Source organism: Aptenodytes patagonicus, chromosome 13 (assembly GCF_965638725.1).
Source record: "Aptenodytes patagonicus chromosome 13, bAptPat1.pri.cur, whole genome shotgun sequence".
Classification (NCBI taxonomy): domain Eukaryota; kingdom Metazoa; phylum Chordata; class Aves; order Sphenisciformes; family Spheniscidae; genus Aptenodytes; species Aptenodytes patagonicus.
Window position 1 is genome coordinate 15,874,731 of NC_134961.1, and position 27,022 is coordinate 15,901,752.

The 27,022-nt window shown below is 36.0% G+C and overlaps 1 protein-coding gene across 6 annotated transcripts in view; it reads left to right on the plus strand.

The window, feature by feature from the left end:
- The window catches only part of MRTFB (myocardin related transcription factor B), an 86,657-nt gene that overhangs the window by 53,478 nt on the left and 6,157 nt on the right, over window positions 1–27,022 (plus strand). For 3 of the 6 annotated variants that reach the window (XM_076351522.1, XM_076351521.1, XM_076351523.1), the window contains 12 exons: window positions 2,111–2,166; window positions 2,740–2,815; window positions 3,906–4,067; window positions 4,641–4,825; window positions 12,219–12,359; window positions 13,840–14,087; window positions 15,670–15,823; window positions 18,069–19,094; window positions 20,502–20,657; window positions 23,600–23,758; window positions 24,059–24,196; window positions 25,656–25,716. In XM_076351522.1, coding sequence (XP_076207637.1) covers window positions 2,111–2,166; window positions 2,740–2,815; window positions 3,906–4,067; window positions 4,641–4,825; window positions 12,219–12,359; window positions 13,840–14,087; window positions 15,670–15,823; window positions 18,069–19,094; window positions 20,502–20,657; window positions 23,600–23,758; window positions 24,059–24,196; window positions 25,656–25,716 — 2,562 coding nt within the window. The remainder of the gene's footprint in view (window positions 1–2,110; window positions 2,167–2,739; window positions 2,816–3,905; window positions 4,068–4,640; window positions 4,826–12,218; window positions 12,360–13,839; window positions 14,088–15,669; window positions 15,824–18,068; window positions 19,095–20,501; window positions 20,658–23,599; window positions 23,759–24,058; window positions 24,197–25,655; window positions 25,717–27,022) is intronic. The other 3 variants (XM_076351520.1, XM_076351524.1, XM_076351525.1) reach the window with 2 other exon arrangements.

Sequence of the window (27,022 nt, forward strand, 5' to 3'; positions counted from 1 at the left end):
AGTCTTTAAAGAGTAGGATGGCAAGGGTTGCCAAACAAAAACAAAGGAGACACAGAAGTTGTGACTCATGTGCCAACAGACTTGTCTTCTGTGTCAAATCTTGCATGATGGTAGCTGTGATGTTACAGGACATGAGGCAGTGGATTAGGCTGGGCATCGTACGCTGGATTGTATGACCTAATGCGGAAGCTTCTGTGCCTAGTCCTTTCTGAGTGTGAATACCTTTCCAATAATATGGGAAGAGGCTTTGGTGGGGTTTTGGGGGTTTCTTTTTGAAAATTGTTTTGGTTTTAGAACATTTTTTCCAGTTGCCAGAAGTTCCTGATCAACTTGCCACATCTGGCAAACTGTCCAAATTGGTGTAAGAGTTTTGTATTCTCTTCCAAAACGAAGATTATATAGTGGTAAAAATTCAATTAATGCCTTTAGATGCTACCTTTGGAAGAGTTAAGATGCTGCTGATCACCTAAGTGTGAAGTGTCTCACTAAGGCAGCAACGTCACCAAGTTCATAAATACAGTTGGAGATGTATTCATGACTTCAGGATTCTATAATGCTGAGCTTCTGACTCTTTGGCCTGGCTACCTGCCATCCTTGACAGCTACTCAAGAAGTTATCAGTTCTTCAGTAAACCATGTTTATCTCTAACTCTGTTTTACCACTGGAATTTAATTGCAGATCATAGTGCTTTGACAAGCAAATAATGTTTGTAAATTTGGATATTTGTTACATTTGTATGTCTGAACTCACAGCACTTGTATTTTGAAAGTAAGTAATTGGCATGCTTTATGCAATTGCACTTTACTGCCAGAGTCCATTTTCTCCTTTATTGCTTTCAGTCTGTTAGAGATGATGGTTGTTTCAGCAGCAGCACTTATGATACCTAAAATCAATTTAGGAATCACAAGAGGGTCCTCCTGAATACGGATATTTAGTGGCCTAGAAATGAACTGCAGTTAACTCTTTACTTAGAGATGTTTTGGTGTTCCTCCACTTGGGCTCCCAATGACTGTGTTAATTGTTTAGTATAACGTCTTCTGACTTGTTTTGGAGATCAGCCTTGCCTCAGAATGAGGGGTGCACAGAAAACATCAAGAATCCCTAAGTGGACAGTGTAGGATGAGACTGGGCTCAAGATAATAGGTCCAAGTTGTCAAAAGATTCAACTGTGAAAAGTGATTTTTCTTAAACAAAAACCCCAGCCATTGAAAACATACCAAAATTATGTCAAGTTATTATAAATAGGCCAGTGTGCACTGGTGAATTCTAGCTTGAAAGCACAGTATCTTAAAGCTAATCTCTTCTTGAACGTTTCTGAGTATGCAGCAGACTTCAGATTGCTTTGCTAAAGCATCTTCACCTTCCCAGGTCTGTAGTGTTGATTATCTTCAGGAACAGAATGATCTGTTTCTTTTTGAGTGAAACCAGGCAAAAAACTTCTAAACTGTCAAAAAGTATTAAAGGTTTTGTTTTGCAGTATCTTATCTCTGTCAAAAGTGTGGCAAATAAGATGGATCATCATGCCTGCTGCCATTTCACTTCTTTCAACAATCCAATTGAGATTAAGCACTCTACAATTCATGTTATTTCTAGCTGAATAGTGTTTTTTACTCTTTATGGCTATTTAGCAGCTAACCATCATTCTGTTTTCTAATCTGAACATCTGGGGCTTCTACAAATTTTTTTTAAAAATCAGCACAAATAGCTCTCAAGGGACAGTCCAGTTCTCTCTAGTAACAGCAAGTATGAGGTATAGACAGATAGTAAATAGAGTGGAATAAATGAAACAGTATTTTGGCATTCTGAACCTTACCTCATAAATTTTCTACTGTGGAACAGTTCTGGTAAATAGACCCCGGTGTACATAGTGAGAAAGTTAACTGTTACATGGTAATCTCTGTTAAAATCAAATATTCCAAGTACTCTGTATAGGAGCATTGGTCATCTCTATTAAATATAAGCGAATATAACTGGCATGAGTCAAATGTAAGCCTGGTCAGACGCAAACACAACTTTGAGATGGTGTTAAACACCCATACACGCATACTGATTAGGATATTTCTTTTGGAAATCACTTCCTGTCAATTTAACTCTTACTCTCCCTTCACAGCTTTGAAAAGTCCAGCTGCATTCCATGAGCAGATAAAGAGCCTGGAGCGAGCCAGGGTAAACCACTTTGTGTAAACCTGTTATTAACATCTGAAAATGGATAGTCAGTTGTATGTGATACTAAAGTCTCCGAGTACATGAAAAAATTATTACCATTACAGTAATAACATATGCTTTTATCTTGGAAGAATCCATTAAAATAAAATATTGGTGTCAAATCTGAGAGGAACTTTCTTAATCCTTCACAGATCAAGGTGGGGGGGATAAACTTACGGTCATATTGTAACACATAGCTACCTCCAGTTAAGGATAGGATCCTTGGGTAAATTATGCTTGTGCAGTATTTCTGTAGCAAACCTATATTATTGTGATTTTGTGTGGTGGTATGGGATCAAATCCAGAAACATTCCCAACTTGTTTGGGGAAGATAGAAATTCATTAGCACTGCTTAACTGATAGGAAAAACAGAACAAAACAAAACAAACCCCTTTACTGCCCATGTTCTAACAGCGATGTCCACCTGTCTGAATGCAACTGCATATATTGATTGATTGGACATCAGTGATTTATCAAGCTACTTTCATTTTTCTAGTAAACAGTAGTTAATGCCATTTCCTTATTTCTTTAAAGACTGAAAATTTTTTGAAGCACAAGATTCGCAGCAGGCCGGACCGGTCTGAGCTGGTCAGAATGCATATCCTCGAAGGTATGTACCCAGCTGTATGTACCTTTTGAGCTGCTATTAGAAGGAACTTCTGTTATGCACTCACTTTTCTAACTGAATTAGGCTTTGATATGAATTATTTCTAAAGGTTTATATGCTCTGTTTCTCTACTTCTGCAGTGTCTGTTGTAATCTGTATTCCAAATCTGTATAATAATAGATACATCTATGGCAGTGGAAGTATTCTCAACTGTGTATTTGTTTGCAATTGCATATTGCTTTTATTCTATAATAGTAATTATACCATGGTGTATGTACATGTAGTGTATCTATTGCTTCAATTTCTACTCATACCCTAAAATAACCTGACAGCCTTGTACTTTTCCCCCACCACCACCACCCCAAACAACCTTTAATAAACTTGACTTTTACCCTACCTTGTTATTTTCCTTGTTGCTCAGGTCATTTGAAGCAATAGTCTTTTTATGAATGGGGCTGTATTACTGTGTTTCACCATAATCTTACCAAATACAGAAATTACCAAATAACCATAATCCAAGTCAATTTAATAGCCATTGGTTTTCAAAACATGCATTTGGATACTAAACCCAGATAGGAGTCTCTATATTGGTAGATCACATCCATATTGACAGACTATCTCCATATTTTCATAGAAATACAATTTTGAAGACTCAAATTTGTGCTAGAAGCTATTCTTAAAGGTAAACTTTTAAAGATGTTTGTCAAGAGAGAATCCAAAAATCAATGGATTAATTAAGCCTTTACCATAGCTCACGCTGGTAAACTATTAGAGCAGCAAATGCTGTCTTCAGATTATAATTAGCGTTTGTTATTTTGTATTCCCTGCTTTATTGTTGGATATTATACAAATGTTTACCAAAAGTATTACTGCTGTCAAAAAAGAGGTTATACTTAAGAAAAACACAATCACGGGGATGAACAACGTCTACTCATATAATCTCATTTTTGCTTATTAATTTGAGAATTTTCAGAATAATACTTGCCTGGTTTTGATAAAAGTGGAATGGTTATTGCAAAGACAAGACAATGTTGTTTGTAATGAAATTGGAGAAAAGATGGAACAGAATATTTAAATCAATATATCTTTTTAGAGACCTTTGCAGAGCCTTCACTACAAGCCACTCAGATGAAACTGAAGAGAGCTCGGTTGGCAGATGATCTGAATGAGAAGATTGCTCAGAGGCCTGGCCCCATGGAACTGGTAGAAAAAAATATTCTTCCTGTAGACTCCAGTGTTAAAGAAGCTATTATAGGCAAGTAGAAGTCCCACAGCTTACATCTGTTATCTCTGTGGCATTGTGGAAAATAATAATTTAACTCTTGAGGGTAAAGTTCACTAGAAGAAAACATACTCAAAGTTTATTACTACTAATTCTTTCAGCTTCTGAGTCCTAAACTCTGTCATCATTTAATTAAAGTTATCCTATTTTTATTTGAAACTAAGTTAGAATTATATAGTTGGAGTATAATACTGTCTTTGAAAAGACTTGTTTCTTAATAAAAATTATTACAAAATAATCGAACATATGTGGCCATTACTCAATCTGTCACAGGTGTCTGTGTGCACTCCACATATGTTGAACATACCTTTTAATCTTGTACTAAAACAACTTCTGCTATGCACTTCGTTTTATCGATTCCTTGAATATCATTTAATATGGCTATCATTATATTAAAAACAGAATAAATACTTCTGTACCATATGTTTAGACTGTGCTGAAAACTGATCGTTTTCTGGTAATTAGCTAATTCTGCCACCTATGTCTATATTTAATTTGTGTAACTAAAAAAAAATTGTTTTGCTTGTTTCTTTGCAAACATTCTAGCAGTTGGACAAGAGAATTATCCTCAAGCTTTGGATGATTATTCATTTGATGAAGATAGCAGTGATGCTTTATCACCAGATCAGCCAGCCAGCCAAGAATCCCAGGGTTCAGCAGCTTCCCCTGGTGAGCCAAAAACAAGTGACTCACCATCACCAATAACATCAAATGCTACTACGTCAACACAGGTACAGTTTTTAAATGTTGAAACAAAATCTTCACAGTATATTTTTTGGTCTGGCACTATAGAAATGGGGCACAGTTTCACATGGAATTAATACATTTGCTGTTGCAAAGGAGTGTCTGGGACTCCATTTTCTGTTTGGGAGTGTATAGACTAGAACCCTGGCTTAGCTGCTGGCAGTGATGAAATTCCCATAGACTGTAGTAAAGCCATAAATTCACTGAAATTCATTATGGCCCATAGAAGATCTACAGCTTTCCCAGAAGTTGTTTAAAAGGTCGTATCCATGGTTTACTCCAGCTGTTATTGATTACTTAATGTCTGTCTTCATCCTGGGCAAGGTCTTGAAGTTGTTTAGAATTAAACTTAGCTGAAACAACAACAGTTGACATCAGTTCCATTATCTCCAGAAAAGTCCATAAAAAATAAGGTTTCCCACATAATTTAAATGTTCTCTCCTATAGTTTTAAAATACTGCCTAAGGAATTTACTATTTAAGAAATGAAAATAACCTTTATGCTTCTTCTATGAGGTTTTTTGTATTTTCTTGAGTTACTTACAAAGAAAGGAAAGTAACTAAGTCTGCCCTGGCAGATAAAATGTGTCTTTATAGTAGAGCATTTAAATGCATGAGGATTTAAAGAACAGTGGATTTGAATTAAGACACTTGACTGTTTTCACGAGTTGCAAAAATGAGTTTTGGAAGAGAACCCTTTGTACAACAATTTAATTTTGTGATTTGAAATGGACAGTAACATCACCTACCCAATCTTTAAACACATTATAAAAGTGCTGATGTAAAATAATTTGCCAAAACAGTAATGAAACAAACATCGTGTGCTACAAATGAATTTCTTTTATCTTTTATTAGCTGCTGAAAACACAGGGCTATATGCATAATCATAGTTATCTAGATGCTTTCTAGAATATCTTGTACAGCGCTTGCTTCACAGGTCTTTATCTTCACCTTTGAGTTAATCAGTAAGTTTATTCATTAATGAGATATATGTATTTATTTAACGGTTACTATGTTTAGCTTAAATAGATTGTTTATGATGTTTTTTGTCATACCTCAGCTAGTAATTTTAAACTCACTAACTTAAGCCCAGTTAAGAGGAGAAGGTTTTGCTTTTAACTAGATTTCTGCAACTTTCATGGAACTTTTTCCTCTGGAGAGAGAGACAGACCCAAATTAAGGCTCCAGTGGAGGGAAAGGCAAGCAAAGTTGTCATACGTTGTCTGATGGCAACTAGCTTGAACAGTCGGCAAACTCCAAACTAGCCAGATTTAACAGTACTCATCTCCACTCATTAACAGCTTGTTCATTTGAGACTGACAGAGCTAAGTAAATGACAAATTGTGCTTATATTCTGAGCTATACTTGCCTAGAGGAACCATTAGTTTGTGTTGAAATGAAGAGTAACAAAAATTTTGCCTTGTTATCAATGCTGAATGAGTTGTTGAATCAAATTTACGCATGTCTGCTGAGCAATCGTGTATGCTGGAAAAAAGTCCTTGATCCTGAACTACTGTTTCTCCCAGTAAGCCCATTTTCCTGTTGTACATGAATGAAAGCAGCTATATTATCTCAGGAAAATAATTTATGTTTCAGATTGATGCATTTTACAATATTATCCATGTTAACACTTCAATAAATTATTTAGTGGAAGGACTTGGGTTTTCATCACAGTATTATATATATGAAGTGACTTACAAATGACATCAGTTAATAATACTGCACTCAGCTTTGTGTACTTGGTACCAATATACCATGCGTGTATAAGCAAACACAGAAATTTTGGTAAGTTGTCGTTTTTGTTTAATTAGCTAAAACATTTTGTATTAATTTGAGCAATATTCCTTAAGCAGAAAGTGTGAATTTGATGGAAATTCAAAAGCTTTAGGACTTTAACTTGTTTTATTTCATGCAAGTCTGTACCTGGTGAAAACAAGTTGTTTTAGCCTGTATAACACAAACATTAAAATACTTTATTTTGAAAGAATTTAAGAGTGTATCAAAATTTGACCAATATGTGAATGATACTACTATAAATGTGTTACATTCTTCAGGTTAATGTTGATCAACTGTAATCTGTAACAGTTTTTTTTCAGGAGGACTTCCTAAGAGTGTTCCTTCATCACTTTCCTCCACTACACAAAGGAGAAAAAGATGCATAAATTTGCCGTTCAAATTATTTTCGTGCTTGTCTTTTTATTAAGCATTCTTTTGGAAAATGCATTTATTTATATATTTAAACTCTCAGAGGATTCACAGCAAAGCCAGGGCTCTACATAGGGAACTGTGCTGCAATTTATAAATCAAGACACGAACAAAAGATAAGACAGAACTGAGTATTGAGTTTTTACTGGATAAAGTAATGTAAAATTAAACAGTTAAATACGAGGTAAATATTGTTCATGCTCCAAAGATGTTATTGTCTTAATGACCATGGATACTTGACAACTGAGTAGTTCAGGATCTGGAATTACTCTCCTTGGTTTTCTTATTACTATAGTAGATAGAAAAAGTATTGCAAAGTTCATACTCGGAAACAATGCTGGACACAAAGTACATCCGTTTTATTTCATTGTTTCCTAACATACAGATTAAGATGTGAATTGGATTTCATGTCGAGATAATGTAATTTGTGTTGAATAAATTGAAAACAAACCACATGAAATTGGATTCCTACGTAAAGAGTTAGGTTCCTAATGGAGAGTTAAATAAAAATACTCAAAGCATTACATGCCAAAAGCTTTTCAAGTAGGAAGCATACGACAGATACGTGATTGCAGCAACAGGTAACAGAGCACTTGATTGAAAAAGCACTTCAGATAGAACTTCAGTCCTTTGCTTATGGATTTCATAACATATTACAGCCGCTTCTGTGCACAGATCTGAAATGCAAAGCTGCTCTTCTGCAGAATAAAACAGATGCTTACCTTGTTGTTCCTTTTGAAATAAAGAATAACAGCACAGCGTGTCTCGACAGGAGACGTGTCTGGGAAAGTGCTCCTTCATTCTTTTAATTTCCTCTGACAAATTTTACATTTACAACGTAAAATAAAAAGAATGTTTTGAAAACAGTGGAGTGCAGCCAGAGTTCTTTTCAAGGCTTCCTCCTCCACACATTTCCAGGCCTCAGAGGATGTAACATAGCTTTGAGAACCTTCAGCTCTCGTTGACTGATGACCTAAAACTTGCTTTAACCTGATGTATTTGCATCTGGTAAGATTAGGCATCTTAACCACACCGCTCTAAACAGATCAAATTGTGGTGTTCACAATTCTGAAGACATTAAACGGTTATCTTCAAAACAGATGAATTGTTTTGCTTGAGGAGACAGAATATAATGACTGTTTTCTTAATACATTCACTGTAGCTTGTTCACCTGCTAGATGCTTGTTTGCAGTTAGAAGGAAAGGTCCAGAAATCATATTATCTGTAACCGGAAATAGAAGATCTGTTCAAAGGAAAGAATCTTTACATTACTTTATGAAGTAATCAAGTTAAGAAGTTGAGACCTGTTAATTTAGTTTTTTGAATTTAAACATTTATCAAGTAAATGATATGCATGGTTCATTGCCTCATCCAACACCTGCAGGTAAAAATGGGAAGTCTGTAAAAAGCTTTGTATTTCATGTAGCCATTAATGCTTTGTAGTTGAGGATGACAACTAATGTAAGGAAAAAGTAATTTACTCTATGGCAAGAAAAGAATGTCTAACACCGTAAGTTTCAAGCAATATGATTTAGAGGTGGGTGTTTTGGGGGTTTTTTTTGAAAGTTACTAACTTTTCCATTTTAAAGAAAGAGTTGTGTTGTGCTGTCATTATGGAGTTGTTTTCATAGCCTATAAAGGGTTGCTAAATAGTATGTCTGAGGTCAAGTTATTTGTTTGGGTTCAAGAAGGGTTGGAATGATGAATGGTAAAAGATGATGTAATGAATAAGCTGAAGTATCAAACATTTAAAATACTTTTTTAGATGGGACTTCAGGAAAAGAAAATTTAAGAACCAGTGAAAATCATGAGATTGTTAGAATTCTCCTGTGCTTTATGGTAATACTGTACATGACACTGATTCAAAGACAAACTAAGTGCTTTTTCAAATGTTACTGCTACAACTAGAATAAGCCTTTTAAACTTGATAGCAACAGGAGTGCAGTATGTTGGATTACAGCATCCAGAACCCGTTTTTTAAAGGGTAAGTCCCTCTAAAGTCCCCTGCCAATTCTTATGCAAGTCCAGCAAATAACAGATACTGTGTAGATATCAGATGCTTTCCAGAGCAAACACTTCGAAAGTTGGATATAAAAATAGAGGCATTTATATCTTTAGCCTGCCACCATAAACTGACACAACCCCAAGACAGGCATGTGTGCAATGCTTCAGTGACTAGGCATGGCATACTGAATCTTGCAGTTTAGTAAAGCAGTATCAGGAGCTTTTCCTCTGGATGGCTGCGCTACAGAAGGATCAAAACCACTGTACAGTTTAGATAGGTTATGGCAAGCTAGCTATAGCTGCCTGTTGGCAGCTGACGGTTGGAGACACAGCAAAATGTGTAAAAGAAACACAGAGATCAAAGGGAAAATTACTATAATTTAATTGTAAGCAAAAGTCAGAGAGCTTAGTGCATGCAGACTGTCAGCTTGATAATTGCAATCCCAGAAATACAAAAGAACCAGGACATAAAGTTGCAAAGTGTGTACCAAGTGTTTTTAGCAAACTGATGTAAGTCCTTTGTGGTACAATCTCATGGAAGAATAGTAGAGCACAGGAAGAAATGAATTAGGGAGAAGTACCCCTCTGACTTAATTAGAATGCAAGGTTTTAGAATGTGTTCTGAAGACAAAGGGTATCTGCTGATAGGAATATAAGGGAAATGGATGGGCTTTTTATAAAAGGAATGTTGGTACTAGGTGATCTAACTGCTTTCTTAAACAATGGCAATACAACTGATCTCATCTGTCTGGATTTAATACTGTATGGTATTAAACATTAGCAAAACTTGAGAAGATGGAGATTAGCAGAGATAAGACAGAAAGAGGGAAGTATTGGGTTGAAAGGAAGTTGGTAATAGTGCTCTGCAGGAGTTGATTTGGGGACATTCTGGTTTCATGTTACCATTGACAACCTTGACATAAGAATGGGTCACGTAACAAAAGTTGGAAGGCATAGTCAGCACGGAGTTGGAGTGTTGTTATGCAGAAAGAACTGGTTGATTTAGCTTTTAGGAGAGAAATGGCATTCCAATAGAATGGAATAGTTCTTAAAAAGAAAAATACACAACACCTCTCCTTCCCATGAAAAAGAAATGTGAAAACCTGGGGACTCCGACTCAAGAGAAAACTGAGGAGGAAGACAGTTGGGGTGCAGTGGTCAGCAGTGAAGTGATTGTGAGCTACTGTGTACTTCCTCTGTAAAATTGCAAGTATGTCAGAAGAGATGATTCCAGTAGAAGTGTTGATGCCAGTGTAAGGATCCAGTGAAACCCCATATGGAATATCCTATACGTTTCCAGTTACTTAAATCCAAGGAAGACTAATGAAAACTGTAACACAAACAGAGAATGAAAAATCTCTTCTATGAGAAAAGAATAAAAATTCATTTGTGTAGCTAGAAAAACAAAGGCTGAGATCTGTTTATGTACAGAGTCTATATCCCATCAGAGGGATATTCACTACAGAAGGAAATAGGTTTTAAATCAGAAAACAATTTCAGCAGAGAAAAAATTGATATGACAAAGTTAAGCTCAGTGAAGTTTGGTTATTATGTAGGAAAACTTTTGGGAATTTTCTGGTAGGCATAGTGGTGCCAGGAAAAGAATAATAATAAAAAAGTCCTAAGCCTATATGGAATTTTGTAAGTTTATAGAAGAAATTACACACGTGATGTTTGTAACAGCAAGGGAACAAACTCAGTAAAGTTCAGGCTACTGGATTCTACCTATACAGTAATATAATTGTGCTGGCAGTCAAATACAGAAGAAATGCACGTCCTGGCACACTCAAGAGATGTGGTTCCCACGAAAATACAATAGGAAGCTGTCTCTTCAAAATACATCTGCTCTGCTGCTGCGTGATGCTTCTGAAACAAGAATTTCATTTTCCTATGTTGATGTTTGACCCTCATGAAAGGGAAGCTTTTCTGACGGTATTAGTTTGGGTGGTAAGATTCTCCTTGTGTACAAAAGATTCTGACTTCAGAGACAGAAAATAGTGAAGGTCTCAATTCTATAGTAATAAAGCGGTGTAACTTCAGTACGCTGCTTCAGTATATGCGTAGTGTGTCTAGGGTCAAATTTTAATGTTGCTTCAAGCAGAGTAATAACAAATGGTGGTATCTTTGCTAACAATGCATTCCATTCTTCCTTTAATTATTTTTAACCCTTATCTCTCATTTTACTTATAATTAATAAAATTTTGTTTGAACTATTTTTCTGTACTTAGTTGCATATAAAAGTATAGAAATCAGTTATATTCTTAAAATCTGTAATTCTTTGGTTCTAGAAGCCTTCATATATGAAACTTGGTAACTCTAACAAGAAAAGAAATTTATTTGACATAACCTTTTCCTGACTGACTACCTTGAAGAGAAGATTTCTTTTTTATCCTTATGCCAGGAGCAAAAGTACTTCAATGACAGCTGTCAGTTCTAGAAGAATTTTGCAATTATAAAGTTAAGAACTGGCTTCAGTTAGTTAATTTGATTCTGGGCTACCAACCGGAGACAAACACGTTAGGAGCAGTTTAAGTAAAATGTTCCTGACTTGAATGGGTGAGGGTACTTCTGAAAGTCCTTCCAGGTTTTTTTTATGATTTTGTAAGAAAGAAAGAAAATGGTTTCATTATATTTCTTTATTTGTTTTCATGTATGTTAAAAGGAGAGAAGAATTCTGCAAACTAACACAACGGTGTAAAGGTTATGAAAACAAAACCCTTCCTGAGGGCTTTTTTTGTATGTTGTTATAAATCCTTTTTAATTATCATTCTTTTTACCTGCAGAAAAAACAATAATAATTAAGAAAAATGTTAATGTTGGAAAAACATTTATTATTATATACTCCAAAAATTGATATTAAAATCAATTACTGCTTTGCTTTGGTGAAACTAGAAGTAAATCCTGTATTAGTAAAAATAGATTTTGGATACATTTACATGCAGTAGTTAAAATGCAAACTAAGAAGTCAAGGTAAGAAACCAGTTTCTTATTTGCTGTATTTGAAGTGTGCCAAAATGTACACCAGAGAGTCCTGGTTTTGCCATTCCTCCTAAAAATATTTTGTGAATTTGACATGATAGTAAATTGTCTTAACCTTTTCACATTTTTTCAATTATTCAGGTGGTGGATGTTTTTAATGTTTCTCTTTTTCCTTATATTTTTTTAATACTAGTATCCACCTTTAACCTCTCCAGTTCCTGAATTTCTCAAAACTCCCTCTACAATTGAACAGCACGTTACACGTTCTACGGCTACAACCACCCTGACCACAAATACTGTATCTGCAGCAAAGCCTGGGCCAACGTTAGTAAAGGTAGGTATCTGTAATAATGGCATCTGAGGACTATGTTCTTAATCTGTGTCCTTTTCCAATGCTATATTTAATGAAAAAATACACAAGTAATGTTATAGTGCCTATAACTAACAACAACTTTTATTAGTGTTCAGGAGAACATACTGGGTTGTTGACTGAACGCTTTTGTATGCTAAGATCAACCATTAACACTTGCAGGGACTGGCTCATTATTTCAAGAGGTCCTTACAGTACAGCTGACAAAAGTTTTCAAGTAGAATTCTGCATTACATCGCTATGGAATTTTTTAAGAAATAAGGACTAGATTTTTGCAATATTGAGTTTCTACTTTCCATAGGTGAAATTAATCTTTTCTAACCTAGTTTTATATGGAGAACAATTTAATGGGAACAGGGGCAACCGCATTCATAGTCTACCTGTAACCAAACTGGTGAACAGCATTCCTCCTTTTCTGCAGCTCTTTTCTTAGTTCATTTATTGTATAAGCAGAACACGCTGCATGAGAGAAGTTACTGTATCCTTGTATTTGAATGTCAGAAGAACATACTCAGTTCTCTTTTCTGCACTGACCTAGAAGCAGCATGGAAAACTTAGAGAGGAGTTTTTGTTAGAAGATGTCTATAATACTTCATTTCAGCAACTTTGCCAAAAGGTCTTCAGCTGTGTAATGGTTATATGCATGTAGAATTCTACCTAACTACATGAAATTAATTCTCGGTTAAATTTACAAGGATGACCTCTAATAGTCAATTTCTAGTATAAATTTGGCTATATCCAGTAAAATCATTGGACTTACACCAGCTTACTTAATGCAGGACCTTAATGACAAATTCAGATATCTACCAAAACAGGCTATCTGTGTAATAAATGTGCATGGATCAACACAGGATTTCTGCTTTGATACCTTCTATATGACTAGGTAACTGCCTTCAACTTTTCACTCAAAATAATTTCAAAGAGCTCATAAAGGAAGAGAATTTTACCACATGCACAGGTATTGCTAATAAGGATGCTGCTGAAAGTTTCATAAGAGTAATCCTGTAATTTATAGGACTGTCTGTCCATACTTTTAATACAGACCTGTAAGTACTTCTGACCCGCAAGTGTTTACAGACGGACTTTAAGATACTAGCTTTTACTTGTACAAAGTGCTAAGTGGCTTTGAACTTGCCTGTTTAAGAATGCCTCTTTGCAATGACAGGTCATGACTAGCAGAATCCCTTAGCTTCATTTGTGCCATCTATTAAAAAAACATTCACAAACTGTGATTTGATGACCCATTCTTGTGCACAGTATAAGCCAGCTGGAGTACATTAACTTTTCAAGGATGGTAAGTGATCCTTTTGGGCAGGTTTGCAGAGATAATTGTATTCAGCAACTCTGCAGTAAATGCCCTCCTGTATGCTTTATCTTTGTACCTTACATAACTGCTTGTAAATGAGGTGTCTGTTATCGTTGTTTCAATCTTTTCCATAAACAGCAAAGCCACCCAAAGAACCCAAATGATAAGCATCGGAGCAAGAAATGTAAAGAACCTAAGCCAAGGGTGAAAAAATTGAAGTATCATCAATATATTCCACCTGATCAGAAAGGTGAGAAAAATGAGCCACAGATGGACTCCAACTATGCTCGTCTGCTACAACAGCAGCAACTGTTTTTGCAGCTGCAGATCCTGAGCCAACAGCAACAACACTACAACTACCAGACAATTCTACCTGCACCGCTGAAGTATGTGAAGCATTGTTTGTGTCCTTTAAAGAAAATATATATACATCAGGTTATAGACTTCGTGCTTTAGAAGTAAATGTGTTTTCCAAATGTTAAAAGACAGTCGGAACCCAAGAACACTTAAATGGCAATGTGCATTGCTGTGGGTACTATTTGCCTCATTTAACAAGGTGATGAGGTGGTTCTCTTGTTAAAATACTCCTGAAGTCTGATAAGCCTTTAAATGGTCCTAGTTATTTTTGTGTGACATGGAAACAGAACCTTGTTACCTGTCAGATGCATTTTTTTCTGACCAGATGCATATTAGAAACTCAAAAAACATTTACGCAAAAGCAAAGTTTTTACACCGTTTTCACTCAAATATGACATAGGTAGGCAGAGCAGGAGAGAAGCTTACAGATGATGACTTTTACAAAGACACATGCTATTGTTGTGTTTTTATTGTCTTTTTACATCAGTTTCACAGACCACATTTTTGCAGTTTACAAATAAGAAGAAACAGTCATTTTAAATTAGGTAAAATTTGTATATTGTTTATAGCCTCATCTCTAATGTTTATATGAGTTCCTCATCAGCGTTTGATCTTCAGCACTTCTAACAGTGAGAAGTATACTTTCTGATTTATAGGTAGAAGCGGTCAGAAAGTAAATCTTCAAAGAGTTCCCAGCACCCTATAGCAGAATGAGAAGCTGACTATCTGCAGAGTTTCATTCTCACCATCTAAGACCAATCTTTTCCTAGAAGTGCTTACAGTGTAAAGTGCCACAGTCACAACCCCAAATTCAAATGACTTTCAGCTGTTGGGTTTTTTTAAATGAGTTTTCACTGAATTATTTTTCCTCAGCAAGTGCAGCTAGAAAAGTTAGATACCATCTGTGGGTATATTTATAATTACCATGTATCCTAACATTTGGACTAGAGATGTTTCTGCCTGCTTACCCACGCTTCTTATGTCCCATTTACTGACATTTCAGAAACATTTCTTCATAAATCAGTTGAACGAAATAAAAGCGCTGACTTATGGTACCTAGTGTAAATTATGGCATTTTTAAATTTTTTACAATTATTTTGAGATCCTTGTATGAGATTCTTCTTATGAGTACAGCTGATAAAAATGCGTCATCTTCAGAGTAAACTGCCTTGACATTGGTCCTTACTATATATGAACATTGGACATGTATGTAGGGTTGATACATAGAGTTCAATGTTGTGGGGTTTTTTAATTGATGTCAAATTAAAAAGTAACTAGTTGCCCTAGCTGATGATTAATTTGTATAAACTGATTCTGCAGTCCATAGTATCCTTCAGGGATGCCATGACAATAGTAAAAACTATGAAGCATAAATTAGTACACTTAACTGAAGAGAAAATAAAATATCAACATACCATTCTCTGTTTTCTTTTCTGTGCTGTTTTGCTAAATATAGTTAATGGTAATGTTTTATGTTAAATATGTATTTGTAAAAAAATTAATTTGTTCATTAACTTGATAGACACTAGATTCAGAATCACAGCTTCTTGATTGAAAGCGTAATATATTTAGCATTGACATCATTGTCTCCCTTTTTCTTATCACTTGAAGGCCACTGAATGACAAACAAAGTAACAATGGGAGTACGCCACTGAATACTTTGAACAACAGTACACCAACATCAGCTGCCAGCTCACCAAGACAGAATAGTAATATTCCTAGCCGGAAACCAGGACCTCTACCTTCAAGCCTGGATGACTTGAAGGTAAAAAATAGAGAGGGATTTGTCCATTCCTGTGCATCACTATAATTTGCAAACTGTTACTGTCAAGAATAAGCCCGGATATTATTTACCAATGAAAACTGTACTTTTCTCTTAACTGTTTAGAATAAGATTGTCAAAGTTTTCATACACAACTCTTCTGGACTTAAAAATTTGTTTTGATTTAGCCTCCTCACATGCATATGTTCTAGAAATGACATTTCTTTCCCAAAGAATTAGAAAAGGAAAAAGAATTTCAGACAGATTGTATAGGTACATAGTTTACCTTGGGTAAACTATGAGGTGCACTTCATGTGAAGTTTTAGCCCAGGCAGATTTAAACACTGGAACAGTAACTTTCTCATTACAATTTTAGTGTATCAATGAAGAGGTTTAGTTAAGCAGTATAAATTAAAAGATGCCCTAATAATAACATACTTGGAGAGGTCGCTGCTATAAAGCCAACACAGAAGTAACACTAGTAAAAAAGAACAGAAAATAAGAGATCATCTTACCAGAGTTCAACACATCATCTGAAAATGAACACTAAATTTCATAAAAGCTTCTTGAAGTTATAAATAACTGTGTAAACTCTGTTTAAACTGTAGTATGAAGACACTGCATAGGATTTTCTTCCTTCAGAAGTACATTAACAGGAATTAATACTGTGAGGGACCTAATGAAAATGAATCTGAAGAAGCTTGTGGGGGGTTTACATTCAGGTCCTTTCAATAGCAACTACATGAATGTGCCAAACCTGAGCGGAGGAGTAGGGACATCTAGTGGGCAGTATATTCATTTCTCCCTTCACCAAGGTGTTGCATTTCTGAGGGATGGGAGTGAGTATTTTTTTTTAGACTTGAAGGGATAAAAAAAGAGGTTTTGGAAAATCAGATTCTCAAGACAGTAATGTATGGTCATTAGTTAAAGCCAATCTGTTAATATGAAACAAGTCTATAAAATGCAATTCAAACAACAGTGTTTGAAATAAGCTTTTCAAACTTCAAGATACTAACTATTAACATTTTAAGATGTCTGAATTTGTGCTTTGCAGTGATTAAAGCTGTTCACTTACGCATTTCTGCATAATTTATTGGTATTCCTGCTAATATGGTAACAGTAACATAAGCTATACTTGCAGACCTGCTGGTGGTGGTTTTAACACTGAATCATCTAAAACAGTTCTGATTAAGAATTCAGAAATGCATTGTTGAAAAACAGAAAAATTGGAATGCACTCTCAAGCAAGTGTAGAGGATACCAGACTGGGGGAAACAGCTGATAATTGTCGTTAGGTAGACAGTTATTTAACATAAAATTGCTGTGGTTTTTAGAGATGTTATGCAAATGGATTGCTGTAACTTTTCATCATTTCCAAATCATGAAGACCTATAATTTAAAATTCCAGACTGGCAAAGTACTGAAATATTACTGAGGTCACTACCTTTTATTCTTTTAGAGTTGGTTCTAACATACATATAGCCCAAACACTCTACTTTTAGATGCGGTGTATGTATATCATAAACAGAAGCCATTCATTGTGACTGTTCCTTTTTAATTGATGTTTTGAAGCACAGAATTAATTTAGACTCAACACATTTGCACTTCACTTTGTCTGTAAGCTTATTGGAAAATTGAGAACATTTTTCTGTCAGAAATTAGATTAATTTTGACTGCTTATAGTTTTTTATGTTTGTAAAAGAAACCCAGATGGCTCATAGCTGTAACTGTTCAGTTGCTAATTAGAGAGAGTGCCTTTTGAGTTTGATGGGTCTGTTGAATCATCCAACTGACCTGATAAAATTTCTCAGAAATAGATCTATCTGTCTTGATAGTATAGCAAAGGGGTTCAGTGTGCTAGTGTTCAGTGCTTTTATCTGCACTGCTGCCATCGTCTACAGGTTTGCTTCAGAAGTTTTTAGCCCAGAATTGGAGCTGTACGTTCATTTCCCCATTTTGAATATTTATGAAAAATCAGCATAACTTTGCTACTATTCATTGTACAACAACTGAACACTACTAAGGTTTTGGCCACTTAAACAGTGAAAGTAAGCAGCAGGTCATGGACATGTGCTCATGGATCATGCACGCTGTCAGAACCCAGAGGTGTAATAACTAGCGAATATGCTGAAAAATAATTTTTCTTGCTATGAGGTAATAAGGTAGAATGTATATAAGTAAGTAAGTTTTAATTTTTTTTTTTTTATTATTATTTTTTTTTTTTACTATCATGCTTTATTTTATTTCAGGTAGCAGAGCTTAAAATGGAGTTGAAATTGAGGGGATTACCAGTCTCTGGAACAAAAACAGATCTTATTGAGCGTCTGAAACCCTACCAAGATCTTAACAACAATGGGGTTGCTACTAGTAGCTCTGTTACAGTAACCACTTCTACTGGGGCCACAGGTAACACTGGGGAAGTGACTGTGGCATTTCCTGTTGCAACACTAAATAAACCAGTGGCTAATACAATATCCAGCTTTCCTCCAGAAAAAACATCTACTGGACCTGGCTGCAAAGTAGTAAATACTGAAAACATTAGCTCTCCTTTGCCTGTATCTCCCTCTCCTTCAGAACAATCTAGTCTAAGCACAGATGATACTAGTATGGCAGATACTTTCACAGAAATGATAACCATGATGTCACCATCCCAGTTCTTAAGTACTTCACCACTAAGAGCAAATATAAGTGATGATAATCAGAATCGCAGTAGTGGAAGCATCTCAACCATGGAGTTTGATGTAGCAGAAAAGGACCGCAAGCTTCAAGAAAAAGAAAAGCAGATTGAAGAGCTCAAAAGGAAACTGGAACAAGAGCAAAAACTTGTGGAAGTACTGAAAATGCAACTTGAGGTTGAAAAACGGGGGCAACAGCAACAGTCTCAGGCTTCTGGTAATTCAGCTGCTTTGGAACAGAAGCAATTCAGTGCTGCTGTCAAAGATGAAAATGCTCTTACTGACTGCTCTAGTACAAGTCAATCTGTACCTGTAGCTAGTCATTCTTTAGGACAATCGGTATATACTAGTGGCCAGAATCCAGTTGCCAAAAAGGCAGTTGTTATCAAGCAGGAGATACCTGTGGCCAAAGCTGAACCTCAGAATGCCATTTCTCAATTTTATGTTAATCCGCAGAGGCAGCCGCAAACTGCAGTTGTTGCCCAACCTCAAGCTTTATTAACTACCCAAGGAACTGCACAGCTGCTCCTTCCGCTATCTATCCAGGGACCGAATTCTACCACTGCAGTCCAGCTACCAGTTGGAAATATAAAGTTGCAGGTAAGGGTGTTTTTATTTTTCATCATGTAAACTGCATGGCACTATTTGCATAATTTAGTATAAATAGGTAAATGTGCTGCTTGTAAGATTAACTTAAAAATCAGGCTTAGCCTGTTTCTGCTTTAGAGAAAAGAGTAGAAAAAATGAAGAGCCAATCTCTCTATAACTTCTAGTACTTGCTTTCTTTGCAACTTTTGTTCCCAGGTACTCCTTTCCTGAAAAGTAATTGTCTTATCATGCACTGCCTCCATGCACAGTTGGTTTTGATTTGTATCAGCATATACCACCATTTTGTTAACTCCAAACTGTAATAGAGAGCTACAAACCCAGTACTTTACTTTGAGGTATACCTGTTTGCAAAAGGCGTGTTTGAACTTCCTTATGTGGTGATGGCTCATTATATTTAAAAATGTGAATGCTAGGTTGTAGAACTCCAGTGGAGTTATAAAAAGAAACCACGGTTACACTAATATTATTTCTCGGCTGACTATAGGTAGTATCACAGTGAATAAATACAGCATAAACCAAGATAGGTTATAAATGAAGAGGTATATGAGTAATCTGACCAAGCTGAAACAGTTTAACCTGTTGGTCTCAGGTAGAATTAAGCATATATTTCCTAGTGCCATTATTGGGACATAGCTAGATGAATTCCATTGCCATCCACATGGTTATTGTGCCAGCAAAGTATTCTTTTGGCTCCAGCGTGTACTTGGCTGCTGTAGCATGTTGTGGGCCTAGGCTTTGGTGCTAGCATGTGCACTATCACATTTAGCAATACTTATGAGGGCTGTAAAATTTTGATGGGGATGGGCCCCACAGTCCACAGCGCAAAAGCTATTCCTGGTAGCTACGCACCCAGACAGAGCTTTGTCTAAATTGTTCTAAAATCCTGCTAGAATTCTGTGACAACCTTAAGCAGCTTGTTCTTGTATTTCACTTCACTGATATTGCAGAAAGTTTTCCTAACTACTAGCTGAAATTGTCTTTCCTGAGGTTAGACAGCTTCTTGCCTTTCAACAGCCATTGAAAACTACTATGATCTTAAAAACAGCCTTTTTCTTGCATCATCGGTTTTGTCTTTCTGGTTACTCAAACCCAGTTCTTAGAGTCCTTTCTTACTGGTTATGCTCTCCCTCTCTCTTACTATTTTCATTGCTCTCCAGTGGACCCTCTCCAGTTTGTCTTTATCTTTCTTAAACTTTGTTGGCAAAATAAACACCACCTTTTGGCTGGGAACTCACCAGTACCAAACAGTAAAAAATTTTGTCTCCTACACATAGTTCACGCTCATCCTTCCCAGAATACATGCTATTGCTATTCGGCATAATCTATGCAATAGATTTTTACATTATGTAATTTACTGTGAGATATGAATAATGTACATATTTTATCTTCATCCTTTAGGCTCAATCACAAGCTGGAATACAGACCCCATCACAAATACCTGCTCCTATTTCTTCCTCTGGCCTGGTCCAGACAGCACCTCAGATGCATACTCCACAATCAAACCAAAATACCATCACGCAGCATGCACTTGGTCAGACCCAACAAATCAGAAAGGTTTGTGGATAGCAATAAGCATTATGATTAAATAGTTATGTAATCTAATTCTAGGCAGTGCTTTTAGAATCTTTTGTGTGTCATCTGCATCATATATAAATGATCAAGTCATCTAACATCTCCGTACTATGTTTTTCTGTGTGATACAACGGGCTTGTAACTCCTTCTCTTTCCAAAATTTTAGTCCATGCAGGACTTTATTTTTCAGCTGCAAATAAATACATAAGGCTAAATTTTTTTATCTTAATGGTACTCTTATGGCATTATTCTTGCTTCGTTCTTCCTCATGCTTGGCACAAGTGGTATGCCAGGTATTCCATTCAGTTTCTCTTATTTGCCACTGGCTCAAAATGGAAAATTCTTGTAGGCAGTTCTTAAAAGAAAGCTTTCACCTATGGTTTCAGAGATTTATTCTTTTATAGGAGTTCCTTTAAGTTTTCATACTTTCTGTGTTGATTTCATCCTACTTACAAAGAAAGCTACGGACTCAGATACTGAGGATAGCCGTTCCAGTGAGGCAAAAGCCCATCATACCTATGATATATCTCTTCCTGAGGTATGCAGGGAATGATTCAGAGAGATCCTTCTCTTCTTCTCTACCCAAAACAATCAGCTCTGAAATTTCTCATTCCAAAACAGATGTTCATCACAGTGCCAATCCAGTCGTGTTCCTATAGTAACTGATATCAACCCATCAGCACCAATCATCATAAAAGAAAAGGCTTTCTCCTCCTTTGAGCCTCTTCCAGGCTGACCTCTATTATTAGGAACTCAGAGATTGGTTTTGGACCTTTATTGCTTCCTTATCAGTGCTATCGACTCTAAGGCTCCTATCACTTAGAAGAACAATGTTTTTCAGCCCGCCCCAAGGAAAGGATAATTCAGAAACAAATGAAATTTCAAGATGAAGAGGGTAATTTTTACAGTATGTTATGTAACTGTTAAAAAATATCTCAGCCTTCAAAGTTTATATTTCAGTTTACAAAAGTGCATCATAAAACCCATGTTCTGATGTGGTTTGGGGCTTCTACCTGTGCAGTGTCCTCTAATCTGCTTCTGCTAAGGCTCTTGTTCCAGATAAAAATTTATCTTAGAAGATATATGATTATGCCCTGCCATTCTCTAAACAGCTGGTTAATAAAGGGGAACACAACTAAATGAGCATCATCACTCTTCAGACTGCTTGTTCAATCTGTTTAATTTCATGGACACTGAGGTTATCCTACAGAAGTCAAAACTGACATATATCCAAAAAGCAGATTTCATCCAGATTCTCTGAGACTTGGTATGGGGTTAATCTTACCCTGTTAATTCGACAGGTCCCATATAGAAATTTTTCAGTCATCTTGAGGCATGTACTTGTGCCAGAGACTAGTGGTTTGCTGCCTTTGCTGTCTAGAATTTCCTTGAAATGATTGCAGGAGATAACCAAGAATTGTATCTTCGGTCTTTCCCCCTGTTCCAGTCAGTTGTCATGGAGACCACATAGTTCCCAGCAGACTTCAGTCTGCATCTGGCTACCCTGGAGCTGAACAGCCTGCCTATCCCAGATGTTTTTCTCACGCATCTACAGCCATCTTTTACACAGGAAACCAGACAGCATAATTGCACTGTTTCTTACATCAGAATGTAAAATACTGATGTGATACAATAGATCAGGACAGTCTTCATGCATTCAGCATTAGATCTACCTGTCTGCTGTTTGCATTTCATGAGACTTGGATATTTCAGCAGGCAGATTGAGCTAATGAACTGTGAGTGAGTAATGCTACTTACTCATTTAACACTTTTTAGTGAAGTTGGTCTTCCTAATAGTGATCACCTCCATAAATAGTTGTTCCCCAGAACCAGTTTCCCTTGATTCCATCTAGACTTTCTCAGGTAGCTCAGATTTTTATGCAAACCAGCTGATTATTCCATTTATTTTCTCCTACACACTTGAGGAGTCTCTTCACATTCCAGCTACCACATGGCCCTTGTTCTTGAATTCATTCAGTAATAAGGAGACATCTCCACAGCCGTTTACCTCAGTGGTAGACAGCTGGAAAGTACAACAGTTTTCACACAGATGATCCAGGTGGCTAACAAAAACTGTATTAAGCCCTCCCACAGCAGACTTAATTTGGTATTCAGGCTGTACTCCACAAAGCTTATCCTAGCTTTATCTCCATCCCCAATCCAAGATTTGTGACACCTTTGTCATAAAGGTATCTGGGAGTGATACTGAATTTAAAAGAACAGTCTTATGCACTCATACATTCATAGCTCCTCTTCCTCTCCTTTTAACTTAAAAATATGAGAAGTAGGGTACTGCTTGGAATCGTTTGCAATGAGTGTATGGACTATCAGTTGAAGAAATAAAAAGTTTATGTACCAGTAACCAATTTACAGTTGATACCCAAGTTCATCAGTTCTATCTTTTGCCTCTTCCTCACTACTCATAGATATCTGTAGTTAAAAGAAATTAGAATTATATGGCACAAACCAAACCATTCTGTCTTAAAACAGGCAGCATAGGACAAGTGTGGATACATATACTAGTTTGTATCAGGCCAGAAATGAGTTGATTTTTTGACTGTCCACTAGGCGGGGAAATCATGCATACTGTATTAAACTGTTCTATACTCTCTGAAAGTATTTTGGAAAAATTATATTACACTTTCTCATGCTTCCTGGAAAATCACAGGAAAATATTTTTAGTTATCAGTGATGAATGAAAGCATGTCACAGCACAAAGTTTCTTTCAAAGAGTAATTGTTCTAGATTAACAAATTATTCCACTGGAGGGAAAAATCAGTACAAATAACATTACCTTAATAGGGAGTTTAAGCAAGCAAGTATTTAAAAAAAAAAAAAAAAAGTCTTTATTAATATCATTTACCCAATGTTATTACTTTAAAAAGAACTCCACAACCTAAGACTGATATATTAATCCTTTACAGGTTTTTCCACCTACCACATCAAATACAGTATTTTCCTATCAGACTGCACCAGTTACAACACCTTCACAATCTTTCATTAATAAAACATCAAACTCTAACATTCACACTGGTGGTAACCAGGTTCCCTCTGTGCAGAATGGACCTGCTACTCCTAATAAGGTAAGATTAGCCCAACAATGTTCCATAAAGTTCAGTTTCATATTATTATTCTTAAATAACATGTGACTATGTACATACTGCAGTTCACTCAAGGAAGGTGGTGTAGATTTTAATAATGCATGTAAGTATGTATGTGTGAGAAAGAGAGAAAAACTATTATTTTATCCCTCTGATTACCTATGCTATTGTTATTTGTAAATATGTAGGTTGGTATGACAAAATAGAATAATCTGTAGAACTTGATACATCTTGAATTCACTAGAACGTATTGTTTAGTCATTATTTTGTTACTTCACGCAGCCTGGCTCTCCATCTCAAGCCCAGCCTTATATTGTTCAACAGTCCCTCTTCAACAACACAGTATCCAAGACAAAAGATCCTCCTCGTTATGAAGAGGCCATAAAACAGACCCGCAATATTCAGACATCGCACCGTGAGGTAGTTATTTTCTCCTGTTTAGTCTATTAAAAACATTTTTTTTCTTTAGAATTATCAAAGCCGTTGCTTATTTTATTTTTTTGTTTGGTGTCAAGATTTTCTAATATACCCTGTTAATATTTTCATAACTGTATTTAACTACAGGACTTCTGTTTCATGATTCTTTTTATTAAAGCAACAGACATGTAAATTAAGTCTTAGAGTATCCAGTTGGTGATACATGTAATTGGGATAATGCTGCTATTGCTACTTAACAATAACTAGCCTTCAGCTGACTTGTTTCAAGGATGTATGATACCCAAACTTCGGACTTAAAAGAGAGAAAAATATATTTTCCAAAGTGAGTAAACTTGAGGAGAATGTGTGTGTGTTTATACACACTTAGGCAAACATAAATATACATGAGCAGAGGTGCTTGCTTCAAAAGAGTCTATATCTAGTGAGCTTGATTAATAATCCTACGTAGTGCTTTGTCAGTTTACCATGATACCCTTCATGTTGGAGGAAAGTTGTAAACAAAACTAATGAGCATCCCTAACTTCATGCGTTTCAGAACTATCCCAAAAGATAAAACTTTGTAGCGACTTAGTATTGGTTGCTGGTTTTGTGGTGGCAGAAGACACTCAGGCAGAAGCATGGGTATCTACTGCCATTTTGTATGTTCTTGGCATGTGTGAGACATCCTCACAGTGAAGGCACACAGATCTTCTTATGCAACTATCGCTACCAGGTAGCATAGTGCCTCCCCACTGGCCTCTTTTCAGGAGTTAGATCTCCTGATGGCAAATTACTTCCCACCTCCGGAGTATAACCAATGTTTTAAAATGCTGTTTTAGTTTTGAGACCATCATAAAAGTCTCCACTTTTCCTAGATGGTTTTTGAAAGAACGGGTTTGTGGGGGTTTTGTTACCTTTTGCTTAAGGTTCAGATATTCAGGAGATAGCTGTTTAAAACAAACAGATAAACAGTTGATGAAAGCTTCCTCCGCTTTAAAAAAGAAAAGGACATGAATCCTTAAATTGGAAAGAAAAAAAAAAAAGGTACCTAACAAAATGCATCTTAAATGATGGCTATTCGCAGGGTACCTCTGAGAGAAAGCAGTTCAGGGTGCACCCCCAAAGTCCTGCAGTTATTCCAGATACTTACCCTGCTACAAAACAGGGTTAGTAATTCTCCTTCTTATCCCTAGTTTTCTGCACCTCTCTTCTAGGTTGCCTTCATGAAATCTTTGTCTTGCTTTTCAGATTTTTTCTCTATTCCTTTGTACTGAAACCGACCGCAGGGATTACAAGTGTCTCGCCAAACTATTTCTCTGTTTTCTAGATTGACAGTTTCATATGAGGAATTTTAGTCTTTATCATAGGTTAGTACTTACGTACTATTGAGACAAGCTAGGATCCATGAGCTTAGGAAAAACTACTACATGAAAAAGAATAACCCTTTTCTCATGCCCTACAGATTTCCAGTGCACACAGTCAGCAGATGGATGATCTTTTTGATATTCTCATCAAGAGCGGAGGTAAGCTAATTGACATCTGTGTGATGTAGTGATTTAAAACCTGATAATAAAAACTCAGTGCTATAATCAAAGGAAAGAATTCTTCCAGGGAGAGGAGGTAGAAGCTATCCAGCCTGGATGAAACTAGTATTTCTGAAAGCTTGCAATAATTATCTATTAAAGAAAACATTTACCAAAACACATACAGTCAACCTGCTGTGGAACTTCTCTGCTTGTAAATTAGGCCAAGCAGACCTTTGCAATAATCCACACAGCATTCAAACGATTAAAATAACACCTTAGGTTAGCACAGACGTATTTTATCAAAATTGGAAAAGTTGAGCAAGTCTATATAATGTATATTGAAATTATACAAAAAATAGAATAAGGTAAGAGTTGAAAGCATATTGACACTAAAATTTCATTAAATATAACCATGTATTATCAACTCTAAACATCAAAGATACATTACTGGAAAAAGTACGTGTGAACTACATAGACACATTAATGAATGACAACTTTCTATGTCAGTTAAAATAAGGGAGCTATCAGAAAGGAACTGAAATAACTAAAGTAATATGCAAAGTAGCTTTGCAGTAAAAGGAGGCTTTCAGGCATAATTAGGCTTTGTAGACTAAGAAGCCATTCCAATACTGGGAAATGTTCTGGTGCCAAGCAATTCAATTAACTTAATGTTTTATACTACTGTCACTGGCAGTGAATGCCAGGACGTAAGTAACTGATTGTAGGCTATTAGAAGATTTTAGCCATATTCTAAACATCAAAGTATTTTCTCTTTTTCAAAGCAAATTGCAAAGTCAGCTGAAGAAAATGGAGTAGACAGTGACAGACTGAGATAAGTGACCTGTGCAGTGAACAACTCAAGCTACATTGAAAAATACTTTCAGTGCTTTTACTAAAATACTACATGGGTACTTCGAAGAAGTTCTACCTCTGGAACAGAGATGTAGGAAACATTGGTGTGCTTACTTAAATATTTGCTTCGAGTGTTACATTACTAAACCTATTTGATCTTAAAGGTAACAACTGCTCCATATTTGCGAAGTTGCCATAAAAAAGCAAACATTCCCTGAATGCTTTAATTCATTTTTCATAAAGATGATCAGGACTCTTGCACTTATGTAAGCGAGTTCTACACTGAGAAATGTTTAGTTTATTAATGTACTTCAAGAGAGTGAGAGGGTCTCCTTAGTAATGCTTTGCTTTTACTAAGCAATTATTTCAATAGATGCTCTTACAGGTTTTAAGAATGTGGTTTTTGCTTGGAAAACTTGTGCAAAATCTATTGTCAGGTATATTTTTGCTG